Genomic DNA, 20,047 nt, shown 5'->3' with positions numbered 1-20,047 from the left:
GTTACTGAATTTATAATGGCTGAGACCTCCACATGACTTGATGGATGAATGCTTTACCTTAAGATAGTGTTTGGCATTTTATATACAGAAAGCATGTGGCCCTGGCTCTGATCCTGAACAAGATCTACCTTCATTAGTAACAGATAAATTCATTCAACACAACACATTGTTCATTGCATGAACAATGAAATTCATGCAAGTCCATGTTTTACACTGAACAAATTAAATTTACCCAAACAAAGCTCACTTAAGTTTTCAATAGAAAATATTTTCTAAAATTATATCAAATTGGACCATAGAAGAAATACATATATTTATAGCATAGACTGTCAAACTCCAAGAATAAAAATATAAATGCTTAATACTAATACTATAAAAAGATGCTTGGTCAAATAATTCCTTATTGCTTTTGGAAAAATATATTATAAATTGTCTATTAACTATTTTAAAAAATGGAATAATAGAAAAACTACTGTTCAATTTATGATCACAAATGAGCTCAAAATTTTAATTATGTCATTGTGGTTAAGTGACAGGTCCATGTGACAACCCCTCCCAGCTCAATGAAGCAATACTGGCTCCCCCCTCCCCATCATGGTTGTTAAGCAAACATACAGGTTAAGTGGATGGGCCAAAAGAGCTGCCTTCCATGTACAGAAGGAAACTAGCACTGGGCTGCAGAAAAGAAGCTTAGATCTTCATGATCCCAGGTTTCTTTTCTTCAGCCCAGCACTGTAGTTTCCTTCCCTTCTGTGTGCTCATGACCAGACTGATTTTGGAGTGAAATCCATCTGACAAACAGCCAGAGGTGGGCTGCACTTGGTCTTAACAACTGGTTTACTGGTGGTAAGTGCACTCACGCTCGCATCACTCACAAGTGCCTCTTCGGGGCAGAAATGAAGCTTCAAACATGCAGCTAATCAACTCAGGCAGCTCCAGTGAGTACAGCGGGCATGGCACAGAACTCAGCTGGGCAGTGTGGGTGGGGAGATTGAGCCAAAAAGTTAGGTATAAATGGAAAGGATAGCGCAAAGGCAGGTGAACAGGCCTAGACAATGATCACAAATACTGGTTCACCCGAACAAGTCTGGCCAGGCAGCAGCCCTTCACTGCAGACAACCCTTCCACTCTCAAAGATGCTGGCTGAAAAAGCCAAAAGTGAGATTTTGGCAGACAGTACTTGCAGCAAGTAATTTGCAACCTGGATGGCTTCAAATGCCCCATGCCAAAATACCAGTTGGCTTTCACCATGGATATTTTCAGCCATTATCATTAGGAGATACAAGACTACTTGGTGGAGGGACTTTGCCTGGGGTGGGGTGAAATCAATCTGGTAGACATCACTGAAAAAAGTGATTTATGACTATTTTTCACACTTATGACCATTACAGCATCTCTATGATCACACGATTTACATTTGGATGCTTGACATATTTATGATGGTTGAAGTTTCCCAGGGTCATGTGATCTTCTGACAAGCAAAGACAATGGGGAAGGCAGGTTCACTTAACAACCATGTTACTAATTTAAAAACTTCAGTGATTCACTTAATAAACATGGTAAGAAAAGTTGTAAAAAGGGGCAAAACTCACAACAAAATTTTCACTTAACATACATTTTGGGCTCAATTATGATCATAGGTTGAGGACTATTTGTAGTTAACTAGTATAGAACTACTGATTTTGGAATTCTAAAAAGAAAACAAAATGTTATGTAATTTGATAAAACCATAGGGAGAAAAATGATCCAATTTCACCTTAAGCTTTTTTAAAAATTAAAACAAACTTTCAAATACAGCCATGACTATTATTTCAACTACTATTACCAAGTGACTACTCTTTATGGATAGTCAGTACTGTGCAAATCTAAATATGTGGATTAAGACCAACTGCTGGATAGAGAAAAAAAGATGAGAAGACTAGTAAGTAAAGGAAAATTTACAATTGGTACTGGAGTAAATAATTTGTGATTACATCTGATTCTGACTATGAAAAAGTCATATTTTGTTTCATTAGACTTACTTACATTATCTATTCTAGAATATCAAGACACTATTCAGAACACTCACAGTTGAAATGAAAAGTTGGACCTCTATAAAAAAATCATCTTCTGAACATAAGTCTGTGATCATAAATTGATGAGATCAAATTATAGGCTGGATGCCTATCTTGAAAAGTTCTTTGTGCTTGAAACACAAGAAATAAACAGCTTTGAATTCTTCAGCATGTATTATGAACAAAGTCAGTAATACATACAAAATCAAAATATAAACGTATTATAAAGACTCACTTCAGAGCACCAAAAAATGCTTATATGCGATAAAATGTGTTTCATTGCAATTTGCTTTTCCCAGTATGAGTAGGTTCAGAAAAGTTGATTTATAAAACATAGCTTTTAAAGTACACCATAATTATATAAACTGATAATATTTGAATAAAATTTCTAGCAATCAACTTAAGTACATAAGACATTATATATTCTAGATTGTTACATATTTAATGGCTCATTGAACAACAAAATGATTATTATTTCCTTTTCAAAAAATACAAACGGCAATTTCAAGAAATAAAAAGCAGGGAAAGTGCTCAAATAGGAAACTATGATATGTGCAATACACAACAACAACAAAAATACTCCTTTAAAATTGGATGTGTGTGATGAAAGTAATGAATTAGCACTTTATGCCAGGAAAATAATGTTGTTCAATTTGACCTCCCAATTCACTTTCCTTCTATTTACTTTGTCCTTTAAATTTTATCACATTGCAGAGCTAAACTGTCACTAGTACAATAATGAAAATGCAATAAAATGTCAAAATATTTATAAATATTGGCCCTTTTTACTTTTCTTCAAACTCTGTCCATGACCAGCATGGATATTGCACCACAAACTGTATTTTGTTGTTTTTAACCAATTAGTTGTGTCCAACACTTGGTGACTTTATAGGCAAGTGGTCTCCATGCGATCCTATCAAGCACAGCTTCTTTTGACTGTTGGATATTCAGCTTTGTATCTGATTTGAAGTTATCAAGCCAGCATGTTCTTTGCTTGCCCCTTCTTCTCTGTCCACTAAGCATTTCTAGCATACTTAGCTTATCAGTTATGACTTACGGTTTTTTGATTTTCCTTTTGTTTGTTATGACCAAAAAGCCCATTTCTGTTATTTTTCACTATTGTAGCAAACATACTGATTTTTAGTTTCACTAACCCTATCCTTACAGTTTCAGCATTTTCATCAATATTTTCATTTTGTTATATGATCCTGTATGCCTTTTTTTTAAAAAAAAATAACTTTTCATTTTTGTTTCTTAATTTAGAGTATTGCTCATTCTAGAGCAGGGGCGTCAAACTCATGGTGTCACGTTGTTGTCACATGATGTATCGTGATGTTTTCCCCCTTTGCCAAATGGGGGGTGATGCATGTGGCCCCTGGGCCGCATGTTTGGCACCCCTGTTCTAGAGTATAACTTATTCCAACAAAATATTTTTGATATATTGACTAAGTTGGCTTTCCTAGACTAGTCAGCTGATTTAAATACCATTCATAACAGTCTCTTTGTGGTTCATCTAGTTGTGCTGAAATTAAAAGGCAAGGTATTTTCAAAAATTGTATTTCAACAATTTATATCAAACATAGTTTTCAGGAATTTGGTTCCCATCTATTACACAGGTAAATAAAATTAAATCCCAGCCACAATAAAAATCACATGTTGTCCTTAGCAGCATTACAATATTAATCAAGTAAGCAGTTGGAACAAATTGTGAAAATGCTTTCTTGTAATCATCTAGTACAAGTTTCATTTAAACGGAAATTAACAAGTCATTTTACTGTATCTTTAACTGAATAGCATTAGTGCCCCAATATATATCACATGCACCATTTGAATGACTACAAAATAATGACTATCTTCCCCCAAAAGGTTTGGGCAGTCAGACTGTTTTTACTAGGAAAAAGAGAGAGAGAATTGATAAATTACTACTTATCTACTTGTGTAGATGAGATGCAACATACTTTGATGAGGATAAATATATTTTTCTGCCTAATTTACCACTAGTCATATAAAATTTTATTTTTGAAGCTAATAAGAAGTGACAGGATGTAAAAATGAATTACGCAATATGAGAATATAAAAAATAAAACAATTATTGCTTTATGTTTATGTAAATTAATACTTTTAGACATCTAGAAGGCAGAAGAAATACCTTCAGTTTATAACTTTGTTTCTGAAGAACTTGTTTATCTTTGACAAACTATAGAACAGTCAGAATGTTGTGCTTCCTTCAGCATAAATTTTAATGTAAGCAGTGCCAGAAATAGCAGAAACAGTCAAGCACATATGTTCAGATTCATAACCAAATATAGTTAACCAACATGAAGGAAAATAATGAAATTGCTAGGTTACTAGTTGTTCTTACTAGTTGTTAATATTAGCCCACATATTGTTCTAGATAAAATATAATTTAAGAAATCTATTTCAAATTTGACACTAGTTATACTTATCCAGTCATAAAAGTGGGAACATTTTTATTTACTTACCAAAAGACACACAAAGATCCCAGAGCCATATGTCTTTGATAAGAGAGTTACAAAAATCTCTAAATTAATTTGCCTCATATTTGTATAAACTAATAAAACATTATAACAGATCAGTAATTATTCAATAGCACAAACACTAATCTCCTTCAAGGTCAATTATGCAGCACAATCAACCATCTATGAATTATAATCATACTTAGGTTGCTATCGACTATCACCTCAACTGGGAGCAACATCAATGGAAATCCTCATTATACATGAACAGAATCATACTATGCTTTAGCCTTTAACTAAGTTTAATAAGCATGTCCAATTTGTAAAAGATAAATTTCATCACAAGGTGCTGAAGGAAATCAGAAGGTAATATCCCAAATGACTTACCCATGAAATTGAGGTAGCCCTCTCCTCCAAGAGAATGAGTAATGAGTCGTATCATTTTATGAAGCTGTATTCCTCGATCAATAACTGGTGTGAAAGGTGACAGAACACTCATATAGTTATACATCTCTGCATCCATCAGCCAAAAAGCCAAAGTCTTATCACCAACAAGAGCCTTGATAAATAAATAAATGAGACAGGAAATGAGGCATAGAAAAAAACCTTTTATGATATTAATGTTTTATAGGACATAAATTAAAGACATCCTATAGATGAATATATGGTATTCTGTGTTTATGAGTGTATGTATGTTGTGTTTTACTTTGAGTCTGACACTAGAGATATATAATTGTTATCTTCTATTATGCCCTCACTCAAGATTTCATCCTGCCTAAAGGTATATTTTTTCATTCTATATTTATTCTATATTCTATATCCATTCCTGTTAGAATAGCTTGTGTCATTTTATTTTACAATCATCAAGGCACAATCTCGCTTGGCAAAGAGCCTCATTAAGTGTTTTTGTTCTGTTCTCTACTTGCAAAATTTTTAAAAGGTGGGTTGCAGCCTTTTTTGAGGCATCTCTGATTCACGTAACCTTGTTGGAAACACTCATCTGATTTCCTATTTCTGGAGAATTTTTGCCTTCTGTATGTATAAGAAATATGACACTTTGATTGTTGGACTGGCTGATGAACCTTGCTTGGTTTTCTGAACATTGAATCTTGAATCTTAACTACTGTTCTGCATGTTTCTATGACATATAGTTTCATAGAATTAGGCCTGGAAGGATCTAGGATGTTTTATAACATGAAACTAGTCAGGAAAGTTTTATCTCAAGATATTTTGGGTTTCAACTCAAATTTCCTTTGATTCTCTATTTAGCAATTAGTAAATTGCTTACCATTGTCTAACAACTCTGTGAGTGAGTGCATGTATGAATTTCTGTGTGTATAAAATCAGGAAAAAGTTATAGTTAGGAAGCTAACTATAAAGACCTTCTATACCTTCTGAATTCCATGGAGGATGAAACCAGCCAGATAGTGACTGCTTCCTGGTGATCAATAATGGTCAAAAGCAAGGAAATATGCTATTGATGAAAGCTAGTATTTGGGATATTGAGTTTTTGAGGACAATGAAGACATTTTAAATTTTCAAGTTATATAATATAGAAATACTTATTTCTGCATTATATTGTATACCCATGAAATATAGGTTTAATTTATGGAAAGCAGTTTCAAGATATGACTTCTGGATTATTCTATCATATTCCATCAGCCCCCTAACTGTAGCAATAAATAGAAAAATCCACAAGAGAGAGAGAGAGAGAAAACAAGAGATAGAAAGATAGAATAATTTTTCAGACATTTGTTATATTTTAATTTCAGATTTGCTACAGGCTGGCTAGGGTGGGTTCATCTTAGTATTGTCCCATTTGAGTTAGTAGTATTCATAATTTCTTAATAGGATTTTTGGGAAGAATAATATGGTTTAAAATTGATTCTGAACCACATACAAGCCATATGGAATATATTATTATTTGAAGAAGTATATGCCTGTCAAGCATGGGGCATAACAAAACATATAACTCTTTTACAATAGAAAAAAAACAGAATGTCACTCCAGATTTTCAGTCATCGATAGATGATATGTACTGTACTGTGCTGTGTTTAAAAACTGAACCTTTAAAAAAAAATGTAATTAGTATTTTTTTTCTTTTTTCCCTTTATATTTTAAAGATTGATAGCTGCAATCTAATTGTAATTGTTGTGGACATGAACTGCTGGATTGTTACAATACCTGATCATGACTCTCTGCATAGGCAATGCACTTCTCTCCATATCGCCTGTTTGTTAAAGTAAACACAATGTCTCCCATGTCCCAGTCCTCATCCTTACGCTCCTTAATGATCTGGAAATGAAAAGGGATAATTCTGAATTATTTTCTTATCATTTTTTTCAGATTATCCTACGGTATTAAACTGCTCATGATGTGTCTCTTTCATAAATTTTGAAATGTTAAATTACTATGTGTGGGATGTGATTCTGGTCCAGTTCCACATCATAGCACCATTAATATGGCACATGACAATTAACAAAACACATCTAATCTTGATTTATCTTGAAATAATTCAAACAAAGTCAGGCCTACTTAATATTTGAAAAGGAAATCTTCAGAAAATTGCATAGCTGTAAACTAAAGTCAGAAGTAAAAAATAAAAATCCCCCCTCAAAAAAAAAAAAAAGGAAAAAGAAAATTATGCCTTTATCATAGCCAAGAACATAGCAAGAACTTTTTCACAAAGTTACCAGTAAAGTTGTGCTTGTCTTGAAAAAGTTTTCCTTTTACTATACATAACAATTGAAATAAAGTATTGTTTTTCTTCCAAAATATCTGCCAACAACTTATTAACTATGCATATCTTAAATTCATTTTCTTTCTATTTCTGTAAAACAGTAGGGGCTATATGGCATCACTTTTATGGTTGATTAAACACAAATTTCACCACTCTATCTGCCTGTTTCTTGCTAGGCAATGCTGCATAATCCTTTGATTAATGTATTAGCTCTAATTGAAATAAGGTAAATTATTTCTGTGTATTTAATTTTATGGCATAAAATATAGGAAGAATTGATCAACAGGAGTGCTAATTTACCACCAGCTTATCAAGTACTCAAGAGGCAAAGCTTGGCAGCACAAGGAAACAAGGAAAAAATTAAGCCAACAACTTAATAGCCGGCCATCAGCACCCCAAACAAGAATGACAGTGTCTTTTTACAATTAATAGATGATCTGTACTAGCAATATGCCTTTGACACCATCTGATAAGATTTTTAGATTAGGAAAAAAGGAATTAGCTAATGATAGGGAAAATATACCCTGAAGCAACATTAATAAATATTCTGTCTACAGGAAAATAGATCAAATTTGTTTCAAAAGTATATGTTTAAAGATCTAAAACACAAATTATGCTTTATTATACTGTACTCCTACATGTAGGTCTGACTCAAGATACATACTATTATGTTAAGCTTATAAACATAGATCCGTACAAAGGTGCAATGTCTTAATTTATGGTAATGCTAATGCTTCTGAAATAATTTTTCCAAAATTCAATTATGTCTATATATGAAAATATTAATAACCTTCCAGAAAGCTTCAATTTGTTTAGCATTTATCTTTTTTGTTTTTGTTCTTAAAGAAATTAAAAATATTTGGTCTTAGTTTTTATCACTAGAGTGCAACATTGGCAAGCTTTTCGTACAAATATGTTTAGCAATAGTTAAGGTGCTAGACTCATAAATATGCAATTAATGTATTAGAAAATCATTGTACAATTTCATGTGCATAACAGATACATTTTAATCTCCATTTTGTTAGGAGTTAAGCTTGCTGTAAGGATTATCAAAATTCTGTCCACAAAACCACAAAAATAAAAGCCAAACAATCAAATATAATTGTAGAATAATTAGTCATATGTTACATTGAACTTTAGAGGCACAAAGCTTAGTATCCTATACAAGCATAACTTTCTGAAGCTTCCAGATAGTTTTGAGACCACTGGCTGAGAATGATGGGAGCAGTAATTCCAATACATGTGACAATTTTAATTAGATGCTAAAAACACAAACTGGGAAATTTGGCTAAATAAATACGGAAGGAATTCTCACTTCTTTGGTAAAAAAAAAAATAGAACAGAGAATAGGAGTCTGAGTGATTACTATATTTTTCTTGTCTAAATTATGGAAATCCAGTTCATAGATGCATAATTACTTGATATTATTTAATTATACGTATGGGATGTGGTCGCTTAGCAGTTAAGATGCAAGGCTTGAAATTCAAGCATCACATTACTTGGTCCAGCTCCTGTCACAACCTACAAGTTTGAAAGCATGTAAATATAGTAGATGAATAGGTACTACTTTGGTGGGAAGGTAACAGCATTCCATGTACCTCAACATATAATCCTGCTGGCCACATGACCATGAAAGTATGACAATGCTGGCTCCCTCAATTAGAAAACAGAGATGAGCAGTGCCTCCTACAGTCGGATAAGAATGAGCAGGGGGAACCTTTACATTTACCTTTACCAATGGAAGCATGAGCGAAAAATGTGGCAAAACATGGAAGAAATCTATTTTCACCTGAATCCATTTGTCAGGAATTGCCATGGCCATCCGGTAATCAAATCCACATCCTCCTTCAATTATTGGACAACAAAGTGCTGGCATTCCAGACACATCCTGGAAGAATTATACAAAGTTACTTGACAAGTAATAAGAATATCTAAAATTGAAAATAAGGAAAGAGATCCACCAGAAGAATTACTATTCAGTCATAAATAATGAAAACATTTTCAATCTCATTCAATATTAAAGAATCACAATAATGTGCAATTCCTATGGCATAAATATTATGAAAGCAAGTTGTTTTGTTCATATATTTTTTTCTCATGCTGCAAAATACTGTGAATATTAGTCAGTACATGATATGTACTTGAAATACATACTAATGAAAATACTAATGAAGGACAACAATTTGATGACTATTCAAACTGTCTTTTCACTTGCTAATAATTAATTGCATAGTAATATAACAGAAGTAGATTTGGAAGGGTCTAGGACAACTCGCCCTAGCTGACTCACCCCAGCATCTTGCTCCGATTGACTCACCCCAGGAGCACTCACCGTGGGACAATTCAATGGATAACTCAAGAAAGGCACAAATGAATTGCAGAAGGCCTTGTTTTGCTTTAGATTTGAAGCTTCTGAAGGCTGAGGTGAGCTGCAATCCTACTTGCCTCTCTCTTGAGTTACCAGCATTGAATTGTCCCATGGCAAGTTGGCTACAGCAAATTAGCTAGGGCAAGTTGTCCCATTCCAGATTTGGAATATTATCAACATTGCTACTTATCTTTTTTCAATATATAGGACACTGGATCAGATCTCTTTCATTGGAAAATACCCACATAATTTTAAAAAGTTATGTAAGTTATGATTCAAAAATTTATGGAATAGTATTATAACCAATGTGCCCTAGAATATATGTGTGCATTTTCTTTATAATTCATTTCACTTGCATGTAAGATCAAATTCATGCTAGCCACTTTTAATTTAGAATAATATCAATAGTTCTTCCCTCTCAATTTATTTCTGCCACAAGCAAGTGGATCAATTCCACATTTTGTACAGAGGCTCCCACTAGAAAATAAAGTTGAAGTTTCAGTTTAACTAGAATAAATTGAAGGAACATCTTGCTTACAAAAAAGTATATGAGAAAATGCAAACATATTGTAAGATAGGAATCCTGATCACCCTATTATGGCTCACTGGATGATGGACTCATTTTATTTGAAAAGAACCTCAAAATCAATAAAACAATTTTAAGTTTAATACATTCCATAGTTGCTTCATTTCACCAGTTTTTGTTTAAAATGCACTGTAATTACTTCTCCAGGACCAAGATCGGTACAATTTAAATGTTAAATAGTTAAAAATGCTAACCACTTAGAGATAAAAATGTATAAAGATTTCTAGAATACTTGTGTAATAACACGTGTAATAACACATGTAATAATACCAATTCTAGCAATATCTTCTAAATGTAATTCTGGCAAATATATTGCTATTTATAATTAATGGACAAAGAATTCAACTTACCAAACAATAGTCATAATGAATTAGAAATAGGTGGAACACTAGGTCCTTATAATGGTTGTTGTTACAAAGACAGATACATAAAAGTTTAGCTGCTTTGGCAGTATAGTGAGTTTCCAAAGTCATGAATTATAGAAGTGTTAAGTCATGAGAAAATTAATTGTTTAAAAGAATTAAAATTCTAATGATTTCTATGGAAATTCTCAGTCATCCAACTCATGGTGGTCCCAAACGTTCTTTTTCAATAGGTTACTGGCTTTTGTTTTCCTTGACGACATTTTACTTCTTATCTAAGAAGCTTCTTCAGTTCTGTCAGAAACTGAAAAAGTACTTTTGGGACAATTCTAATTACATTATTATAATTAGACTGCATCTTAGAAATACTTGTTAATGTACGTCTAAACTCAATGGGATTTGCCTTGGAATACACTTGGACAGGAATATACTTTGCAGCATATATTTAATTCTACAACTGAAACTACCATGTTTTCCCGAAAATAAGACCTTATTTTCAGGGAGGGCTTATTATTTTTGAGGTGCAGGAGACGGCAAGCGTAGTCACCTCAGGGCTGCTGCTGTATTGCAATATTTTCGGGGAGGGTTTATTTTAACCCATGTGCTCAAAAGCCCATTGGACTTATTATTGGGGAGGTTTTATTTTCAGGGAAACAGGGTAGTAAAATGTTTAACGAATCTTGCATCATGCTTAAGGATTAATAAAGAGAAATTAACATAACTGTAACTGAATGATGTGTTCAAAACAAATAAGTCAAAGTAATTGTGTTAATGTAATCTAAGATTTACCTCTGCTATAGTTACACATTCTGGATGCAAAATATGTATCATGTAGTTTGCCATCATTAGGTAGGCCACTGCATCTTCATCAACATGCATACCAAAATATTCATTGTAATCTCCACTAAAGCCTTCACCTAATATGATAAATAATAACAGTATCAAGTACTATAAGTGCAAGTTATAGGATTTACTGTAGATTTTCAGATGAAACTTTTTATTATTTGAACTGTAGTATAGTCACTGATAAACAAATTAAACTTACTAATTCCATGATGGTGATATAGCATAGATGATACCCCATCAAATCGAAATCCATCAAAGGAATACTCTTCTATCCACCATCTTAAATTGGAGAGAAGAAATCTCAGAACTTCCCAGCTGAAATATAAATAACATATCCCAAGTATTAATGTACAACATTAATCTACTCCTAGTGTTTCTATATTCACAATTTTATCAAGTTTTTGATAAAAGAATAAGACCAGAATAAGACTAATTTTCATTGTTTACTACATTTATAAATATATATTTTTTGGTCCAATAAGATTCAGGCAATACATGCATGATTCTCCCCCATAGGACCTGCAATGGAAAAAGACTGAATTGGCTATAAAAAAGACCCATGGTAAATGAAGTTAATATCATTAAGGGAAAGGGAATCATTTATGCACATGTACATATAATTTTATTTTTGATGTTAAAAATATCCACATAAACTCTCACAAACTTCATACCTTACTATAAATTACTGAACAACTGAACAAAGAACAATCAATCTGTATGAATGTATTTCTCTCCAAACAACATCCTGGATAGATCTTCCTTCAAAGATCTTCCTTCAGATATAGATCTTTTGCAGATTTTAAATAGTAATCTGAGGATTTGAAAGCTATGGATAATACAAAATGTTTTCAAGTTTCTGAAGTTGCTATCACTACAATGATATATTAAAAAAGCTATTTTTAAAAAAATTCTGGATAACTTATTTCAGATATTTATTTCTCAAAATACTTCGGTAAATTACATGAATAAAAAGTTAGCAAATATATTTTCTAATGTTTGCTGTAAATAAACATAAATTCATAAATACATAGACATTTAATTTACAACAAATATTTGACAAAATTAAGTAAAAAGTGATATTCTTGTGAATTGGTCTAAACTATGGACAACATATTTTTCCCCAAAGGTTGTTTTAAAACTCTCACATTTGTACAAAAAAGGAGTTTCAACTGAAACTAAAAAATAGTTTTATATTTAACAAAATTTACAAAACCTGAACCATACTCTGTGTCTTAAGGTCAAACTGTATGCCATTTTACTACCTGGCTTTATACAGAAAATAGAGTTCTAATAAAAATTGAATCCTTTTCTAGAATGCACAAGAAAAGTCAGAAGTATGTATTAGTAGTAGTATTATCTTTTTTAATTTCTTCCATCTGTAAAGATCCACAAAATCCCATTTTGATATATGTGCACAATACAGTTCTTTCCTTAAACATAATAGCTCTTTTTAGAAAACGGATCTAGAAAGCATAATTGGTACACGGGTAGCAGAAGAATAACAAACACATTATTCTAAATGCATGGTTGTACGCTTGAATAAACCACTTAGACAGATTTCCCACTAGCAGACAGTTAAAATTTCAGTTCTCTAATATACCATGAATATGTAGAATTGTATTTCCATAGGCAGACTATGTTCAAAGTCTATGTGGACAAATTTGTATGCGTAATATCGGTATAATGGATTCCAGAGATTCAGGGACTTAGATAATATGTTTTTTTAAGATGCCACACAACAATTGTATCAGAGGTCTGAAAATTCTCCCAAGGGCTTCAGCAGCATTTTTATCAAGAGGAAATATGGTGACATTTACAAATTAATATTAAAATACTGAGAAAAATGGTTTTAAACGCTGGGACAGTCCTTACCTATTTTGTATTACCAAGAATACTTGATATCAGGAGGATGAGTATACATTTCCAAAAGAAGAGTAAATTTAGTATTCCACCTGGGACAGGTATAGAACACAGAACCACTCTAGAGATATGATTATGAATTTGGATGTGACAACTCACATTTTTACAGGGGAAATAATGCATTAATATCAATCCTGGTACATGATCTTATCTAAAAAATGTCCGACAAGAATTTGATAGAACCTGCCTTTCCAACTCATGACTATTGGTTCTTAAAATGGTATATAATCCGGGCTTCCACTAATAATTTTGAATATATGTGCTTATTAGTGCAACAACTGAACCTTTACCTTGTTATTTATACTTGTACAAAATATATGCTAGCAAGTAAGTCTAACATTACATTTATTATTTTTTATAATTCTTGTTTATTGCGCCTTTTGCTTTTTCTGTTATTTCAAAAGCAATAAAATTATACACATCCACACAAACATATCTATACATACGAGAGAGAGGGTGAGAGAGGAAGGGTGGGAGAGAGAGAGACAGACAGACGGACACTTAGCAGTCAGGTTGATGACTGTGGGCTAGTCATTCTCTCTTAGTCCTAGGAAATAAACAAAGCTCTATTAAACATATTGAAAACTATATGGATTTGTCCACATAGTTGCCAGTAATCAAGGTTGACCTACAAGAAAAAATAAAACAAAACAACCCCACAAAGAACCCAACCCAACCCACATTATGGGGCAAATTACCGTATTTTTCAGAGTATAAGATGCACATTTTCCCTCAAAAAAGAGGCTGAAAATCTGTGTGTGTCTTATACATGAATACAGCATTTTTGGCTTCCTGAAACCCCACCCCTTCACCAAAATGGTTGTGCATAGCCTTTAGGAGCCTTGCAGAGTGCTCCCGGGGGCTGCAGAAGGCAGAAATGAATGAAAAACGGGCCATTTTTTGCTCATTTTTGTCCCTTCACCCCCCCAGGAACACTCTACAAGCCTCCTAAAGGCTATTCGTGCCCTTTTTTGAAAACAAATTGACATATTTTTGTGAAAAACAGGCCGTTTTTGTGAGGTCTGCAGGATGCAATAACTTTTTTTTTAATTTGTCTCTTCAAACCCTTGGTGCATCTTATTTTCTGAAAAATATGGTATATTGCATTATATTTCCCTTTCAGTCATGATCCAAATAAGAAAGAATGTATACATTTCTAATTTTCAACATAGACTGTTAAAGACAATAAAGGGAATGAAGTTCTTTTGCCTCAAAAAGTGAACTTTGTAAAAAGGGATAAAGAAAAAAAGGCATAGAACAGAACAAGAAATGGAATATAGTTTAGCTCTCAATATTAAGCAATAAAAACTTGTTGGTGTTCATACCATGAGCATTAATATATATAGTAGACAATGTAGCCATGAAGGCCACTAGCCAATGTTATACTATGTACAACTCTTTAGGTGACATCCAACATTTATAGGATTCAATTTAAAATATTAAATGCTAAATCCATTTTTACTAATCATCATGAGGTTTTATACATCTCATGTCAACTATTTACCTTCCAGCTAACTCAGACCATGATAATAAAGTTCTCCCCTATATTTCTGTTTCCCTTACTTTATCTCATTATTATTCCCTTACTTATCCTCCAATTGAAAATGATCAAATCACCTGAAACTCTAGACTGCTGAAATTCTGTGACTTTTATTTGATCTTACATGCATCAATAGGAATTAACAGTAGGAGTTACCACATTGCTAATCCTTGGTCCTGTAAAATGCATTTCATGAGACAAGTCTCCAGCTTGTATTTGTACACCTATTGAATATGTTTACAAGCTGAAACATTGGGCAATATGATCTATATACTATTACAACTTTGGTTGTCATGACATTTCACTAGGATAAATAATGCATTAGGATTACAATTTTTAAACCTTAATGGATTAATTTATAGAATGCGTCCAAAATCTGAGACCTACGGCACCCAAGATTTTTTTTTTGGAAGAGGTTGTGAATCCTTCAGCACCATTGACTGTTACTGGGATGTTACTGCAGTCATGTGATCATTCTGTGACAATTTATTAGCCAATCTCACTATCCTTCACTATTCCCCCATTCAGCAGCAGCTACTTACCTCCCTGTTGTGCTGATCAAGAAAGGGAAGAAAGGAACCCTTCCAGGTCCATGTCATACTCCTTATGCTTCCTTATCTATGCTGCCTCTCATACATCTTCCTTAACATGCACTACCACCAGCATATCGTCTGCAATTCTTGCAGCACATGTTGTATATGACATGTATCACCCCTGACTCACATGAATCCCTGGCATAACTTTCATAACCCATGCAGGACTTCTTGTGCACCCCACACACGCTTCCTGACTTGTGTGTCACTTCTTGCATGTCTTTCTTAACATATGTAGTCTCTCTTGCGTACCTCCAAATACCCTCCCCTACCCCATCTTCTTTGCCTGCTGGAAGGGACTGTATCCCTCTATAGCACATCTTGTGTAATCTCAAGCATTTCCAGGCACCATTCCAAACCCATGTCTCATTTTTGGGCACCATCCCCAAATGGACCAGCACCTCTCATATACCATGAAACCCCATGCATTCTTTTTCTAATATGTCACCTCCTGCATGTTCTACTTTATTCATGCAACATTTCTTGAACAACCATGTGACCCACATACACTCTTGATCTGTGCTGTCCCTGTGCCTTCCTTGACGCAGACAGCATCGCTGGTCCACTTCTGGATACTCTTCCTGACTTATCCCACTCATACATGCACTCTATCTGATACATGGGGACATTTCTGCCATACATCCATACATTCTTCCATACCTATATGACATCTCTTGAGTACACCTACATACCATTCTTGACCTGCACCCCATCTAACTTCCTCTTCCACTCCCACTTAGCAGTAGCCATTTACTTTACAACTACAATCTGGCTTTCTCTTTAGCCCAGTTTCTACTTACAAACTTCTCATAAGCAAATTAAATGAGATAGCAACCTGGTAGGAATGGGAGGGAGGAGGGAGGGAGGGATTTCTTATTCTCTCTACCATCTTCTCATAAGTTAAATAAATAGGGAATCCTGCAGAGAATCTGAAGTTTCTCTCACTCTCACTGCTTTTTGTCCACTCATAGATATTTTGTAGGTTTAAGTAAGGAAATAACATTGAAACAATGATGCAATGTAATAAAAGTTGTTTAGTGATCTCTAAAATAGTACTAACCTCATATTTACCATTTCTACACTCCGACTTGCAATTTTGTATTTGGTTTGTATTTTAGATTCCTCTCTGACAATAAAATTAATATGTGTTGGGATTTTCTTTCCTGCTTTCCTACTTTTTAATTAAAAAAATTATGAACAAATTGAAAAAGTCAATGATTTTACCTTCTGTTTCTCTCACCACATTTTCAGCAAGTAAAAAAAAAACACCTCCATCTTCTTGGATATACAATTCACAGTTGAGGAAGAAACAACTAAACAATTGCCATTTTTATATGTGCTTGTCAACAGATGAGAAGATGGAAGTTCAGAAACCAAAGTGTAAGGCTCCATGCACTCTTAGCTTCAACAGTAACCATTAACTGTCTCATGAAAAGAGTTGGATCAGAATACTATATAGCAGGTTGAGAACACACTGTAGTATCCAGCAAGCAAAACAACTGGAGAGGAGGTTCCTACATGAACAATTCAGGCAGAATGGATACCCACAAGATGCTTGCATAATATTCAGGGAGAGAAAGGAAGAAAGAAGGTACAAGACCAACTATATGGCACAACCTGTCATATATTAAGAACATTTCAGAAACAGTACAACACAACTTTGAGATCTGCAAGTGGGCATCATGAGGACAAGTCATGCACTACAAATATTATTTGGAGGTGAGAGAAACTTCAAATGTAAGTTATCAGATTCCCTGTATGGCTTGTCCGTATGACCACATAGGACAAATCTGGAGGAGGTTACCCACCAGTTTGCAAGTACACGAATGAGAGGTTAGACGGGGAGACCCAAACTCATTGATAGCCTCACACTGCAATGAATAAGGACATGTATTCAATTTTGCAGCTGCTATGATTGTTAGCAATAGCAGTTAGACTTATATACTGCTTCATAGGGCTTTCAGCCCTCTCTAAGCGGTTTACAGAGTCAGCATATTGTCCCCACAGTCTGGGTCCTCATTTCACCCACCTCAGAAGGATGGAAGGCTGAGTCAACCTTGAGCCGATGAGATTTGAACCGCTGAACTGCAGATAACAGTCAGCTGAAGTGGCCTGCAGTACTGCACTCTAACCACTGCGCCACCTCGGCTCTTGTTGGCCAAGTACGGACAAAAATAGCTAGAGAAATGATTGAAACCTGGGAAACAGGTGCCTTGTCAGTCTGATTTACCATCAGCCTACTAAGTACTTAGGAGTCAAGTGTGCAGTGGCGACTTCATAGCATCTTAATTAACAATTAAAAGTTATACACAATCAGGCATTATATAAATACAACACATGGAACAGTCCAGTGCACATATTCTGGAGAGAGAGACAAGTTATCTGAGGATGGCTCCAGCATGAACTGAAAGCTTGGAAAAATAAAACTTTGATTATGATTATTGGTTCAGATTGGATCCTGCAACATTATCAAAGGACACGTGTATTTACCTTCATGTAAAAATTGGTCTAGATGGGTTTGCTAGTTGTTAAGAGTCCTTTCTTTCATATATTTTGAGTGACCACTTAATGCGCTTAAAGTATACCAATAAAAATGTATGAAAACTAACAATTACTTTTAGCATCCTTCATAAATATCCCAGTACATAGCTTAATTACCATACAATCTTGTCCCCCCCACCCCCAACATAGTTACATTTTAAAGATTTTGCACACAGCTGTGTTTGAATGTAGATAATAAAGGAAACAGAATTCTCCAAGGGAAATTATATGTTATTTGAAAATTTTCTAACTAAAGTGGCGTCTGTGATTTAAAGTCTCCTATTATACCATACCAATTTAAACTTAAAGCAAGGAGAAAAAAAGAGTTTTATCCATCAAGAATGTTTATTAAAAATTAAAGTTATTCTTCTGTAGCCTATCTTATTTGCATATAGTAAACCTTATGTTCAGAGTTTGGATATGAGGGAATATTGAAAATTTAATGTGCTACATTTTCAGAAATACTGTTCTTTCTTTATATAAACTCACAAATATTATATATTATTATTTTATTATTACTGTTACTGATAATGATGGAATAAAGGTAACAATATTATTATTATTTATTCTACTTCTTTTATATATGCATATAATATAAATTATATATGCATATAATACATAGAAATATGTATCTCAATTTGTTCAAAATATTACTTATCCAGTAAAATCTGTCATCCTAAGGCTGAGTATAAGTGACTGGCCCAAAGGCACCACTTGGCTTCATGCCTAAAGTGGAATTAGAAATCATGCTCTCCCAGTTTTTAACCTGATGTCTTAAATCACTACACCAAAGAGGCTTTATGTTTACATACATAGAGATATACACACCCACATAACTTACATATGAAAGAAGAAAAATGGCAATGATTTTCCATATCCAGATGAAAAATTCTTACCTGCCCCCCCTCCCTCCCTCCCTCCCTATCATCCATCTATCTATCTATCTATCTATCTATCTATCTATCTATCTATCTATCTATCTATCTATCTATCTATCATCTATCTATCTATCTATCTATCTATCTATCTATCTATCTATCATCTATCTATCTATCTATCTATCATCTATCTATCTATCTATCTATCATCTATCTATCTATCATCTATCTGTCCGTCTGTCTGTCTGTCCGTCTGTCTGTCTGTCTGTCTGCCTGCCTGCCTGCCTACCTATCTATCTTTGGCAGATCTTTATGGGCAATTGAAGCAGTAATTGATGGGGAAGAAGAAAAAGGAAAGAAAACTAGCATGGAGAAAAATCGAGTGGAATATTATAAAAGGCAACTAAAAAAATAACAAAACCATTCTATATTGCATTTGTTTGTCCAGTTTACATATATAAAATTGTATTTGATAGTTGACTCCAATAATTTTCCATAAATATTATCCAATGATACAGATACAATTTTTTGGAAAAAAGAAGCTTATATGCTCCATTGGTTTGTCAAACTACCAGAAGAATTTTGCAAAGTAAACAGTTTTATCTGATTCTTTATTTTTTACAATTAGACAAATATTCATCAGTGAATCAAATTGGCTAAATTGCTTGTCAAAGCCCAGCTACTAAATTCTCTTGGATAAGTTATGCAGCATCTTTCACAAGCTTAAAGAGCCACAATAATAAATTAATAATTGAATTAAAACAAATGACCGATAGATTATGGGTATGTAAATTAATTAAATTCAATGGCACTTATCATATTATTTATACCTACTTTGCGTAGTCAAAAAGTCGACTATCCCAAAGAATGTGTGTTCCTCTAGCACCAGAATGGAAAAATGCAGAATCAGTACCATCAAAATTGTTCAGGCCATCTTCAGAGTTCTTTGAAGCATGACTGTGCACAACATCTAATAGAACTGTGATTCCCATTGAGTGGGCAACATCAATCATTTCCTTCAAGTCATCTGGAGTGCCATATCGACTAAAATGTATAAACATTTATAATTAATTGTATACAATGTTGATTTTTCTTTAAAAATTCAGCATTATTACTACTATTATGATTCACTAGAACTGTAA

General features: G+C 33.7%; 1 protein-coding gene across 1 annotated transcript in view; it reads right to left on the bottom strand.

Moving 5' to 3' along the window:
- GBE1 (1,4-alpha-glucan branching enzyme 1) overlaps positions 1–20,047 on the bottom strand; it is a 119,345-nt gene that overhangs the window by 28,799 nt on the left and 70,499 nt on the right. Inside the window, exons 7-12 of the mRNA XM_087721512.1 lie at positions 19,740–19,949; positions 11,633–11,748; positions 11,377–11,504; positions 9,061–9,159; positions 6,716–6,826; positions 4,919–5,090 (exon numbers count right to left, since the gene is read on the bottom strand). Coding sequence (XP_087577638.1) covers positions 4,919–5,090; positions 6,716–6,826; positions 9,061–9,159; positions 11,377–11,504; positions 11,633–11,748; positions 19,740–19,949 — 836 coding nt within the window. The remainder of the gene's footprint in view (positions 1–4,918; positions 5,091–6,715; positions 6,827–9,060; positions 9,160–11,376; positions 11,505–11,632; positions 11,749–19,739; positions 19,950–20,047) is intronic.

This window comes from Thamnophis sirtalis, unplaced genomic scaffold, assembly GCF_051295495.1.
Source record: "Thamnophis sirtalis isolate CommonGarterSnake01/CBP01778 unplaced genomic scaffold, rThaSir2_p1.2 scaffold_8, whole genome shotgun sequence".
In the NCBI taxonomy this organism is placed as follows: domain Eukaryota; kingdom Metazoa; phylum Chordata; class Lepidosauria; order Squamata; family Natricidae; genus Thamnophis; species Thamnophis sirtalis.
The sequence above is the reverse complement of the archived record's forward strand: the minus strand, read 5'-3'. Positions and strand labels throughout refer to the sequence as shown.